Here is a 1,141-nt window from a genome sequence, read left to right on the forward strand (position 1 = left end):
TCTCTTTCACTTTTATATCCATACATAGTCATCCTCCCTCTATCAGCACTATCTAAACAGAACTTTCTGCAAAGATGGAATGTTCTGAGTCTATGCTCTCTAATGCAGTAGAGACTAGCTACATGCAGATATTGAGTACTTGAAATGTGGCTAGTGAGAATGCAGAACTGAACCTTTCATTTTAATCCATTTAAACAGCTACCGTACATACTGGGACAGTATAGCTCTATATATTCTAACAAGCTTTAAAGAGAATTAAGCCTTGCAAAAATATGAGGTTATCACTTTATAAAAAGTAAAGTTAAAAACCTTTACAACTCCCTCAGATTTTTAAGTACATGTGAATCATCTGGGGGTCTTGCTAAAATACAGATTTTGATGCTGGTCTGGGGTGCGCATTTCTTACAAGCCCCCAAATGACAGCAATGCTACTGATCACATGCCATACTCAGAGTAGCACACTTAGAGTAGATTACAGGTAATAATAATTTTCATACTTAAGAATACAATAACTAGAATCTTCCCTCACATACACCAAAAGACACACCTATACTATTCCCTATATCAGATATTTTTAGGCAAATCCAATACAGAAAAAGAAAATGGTCATTTAGCAGTATCAGCCTATGGTAAGAAAGGACCTAGCACTATGTATTGCTGGTAGTGAGCAAGCTGAAAAGTTTAATGCTTACCTTGATGGTGCAACTCCAACCAAATTTGGACCCAAGCCTCTAAAAAGTGACTTTGGTCCCTCCTTCTCCAAGATTGACCTGAATAACAAGAGAAGATACACCTTTAAAACCCCTCCAGCAAGGCCTATGCAAAACGATGAGGAGTCAACCTTCACATTAGTTCCTTGAGAGAATAAAATATTTAAGAGACCCCAAACTTTTATCTGATCCTATTACAATACAGAATCAGAAAGCTGTAGAATACTTTAATAAATTACAGTGAAAAAACAAGCTTCAAAAGCATCAGATGTTTTCAAGAAGCCTTTTCCCTTGTTCACATAGGAGGAAGAGGTTCAGGGTTTCTACTACACACCAAAATCCTATTAAGGTAGGATGAGCATCTGGCAAAGGGTTTGATACAGGGAGTAATGTCCGCATAATAACAAAACAGGTTCAGAGATAGCTTTCGA

General features: G+C 37.2%; 1 protein-coding gene across 2 annotated transcripts in view; it reads right to left on the reverse strand.

Moving 5' to 3' along the window:
• Positions 1 to 1,141, reverse strand: part of SLC25A33 (solute carrier family 25 (pyrimidine nucleotide carrier), member 33) — a 31,820-nt gene that overhangs the window by 8,016 nt on the left and 22,663 nt on the right. For both annotated transcript variants that reach the window (XM_012662633.1, XM_012662634.1), the window contains exon 3: positions 693 to 770. In XM_012662633.1, the coding sequence (XP_012518087.1) occupies positions 693 to 770 (78 nt within the window). The remainder of the gene's footprint in view (positions 1 to 692; positions 771 to 1,141) is intronic.

Source organism: Propithecus coquereli, unplaced genomic scaffold, assembly GCF_000956105.1.
Source record: "Propithecus coquereli isolate 6110/MARCELLA unplaced genomic scaffold, Pcoq_1.0 Scaffold77, whole genome shotgun sequence".
NCBI classification, from domain to species: Eukaryota; Metazoa; Chordata; class Mammalia; order Primates; family Indriidae; genus Propithecus; species Propithecus coquereli.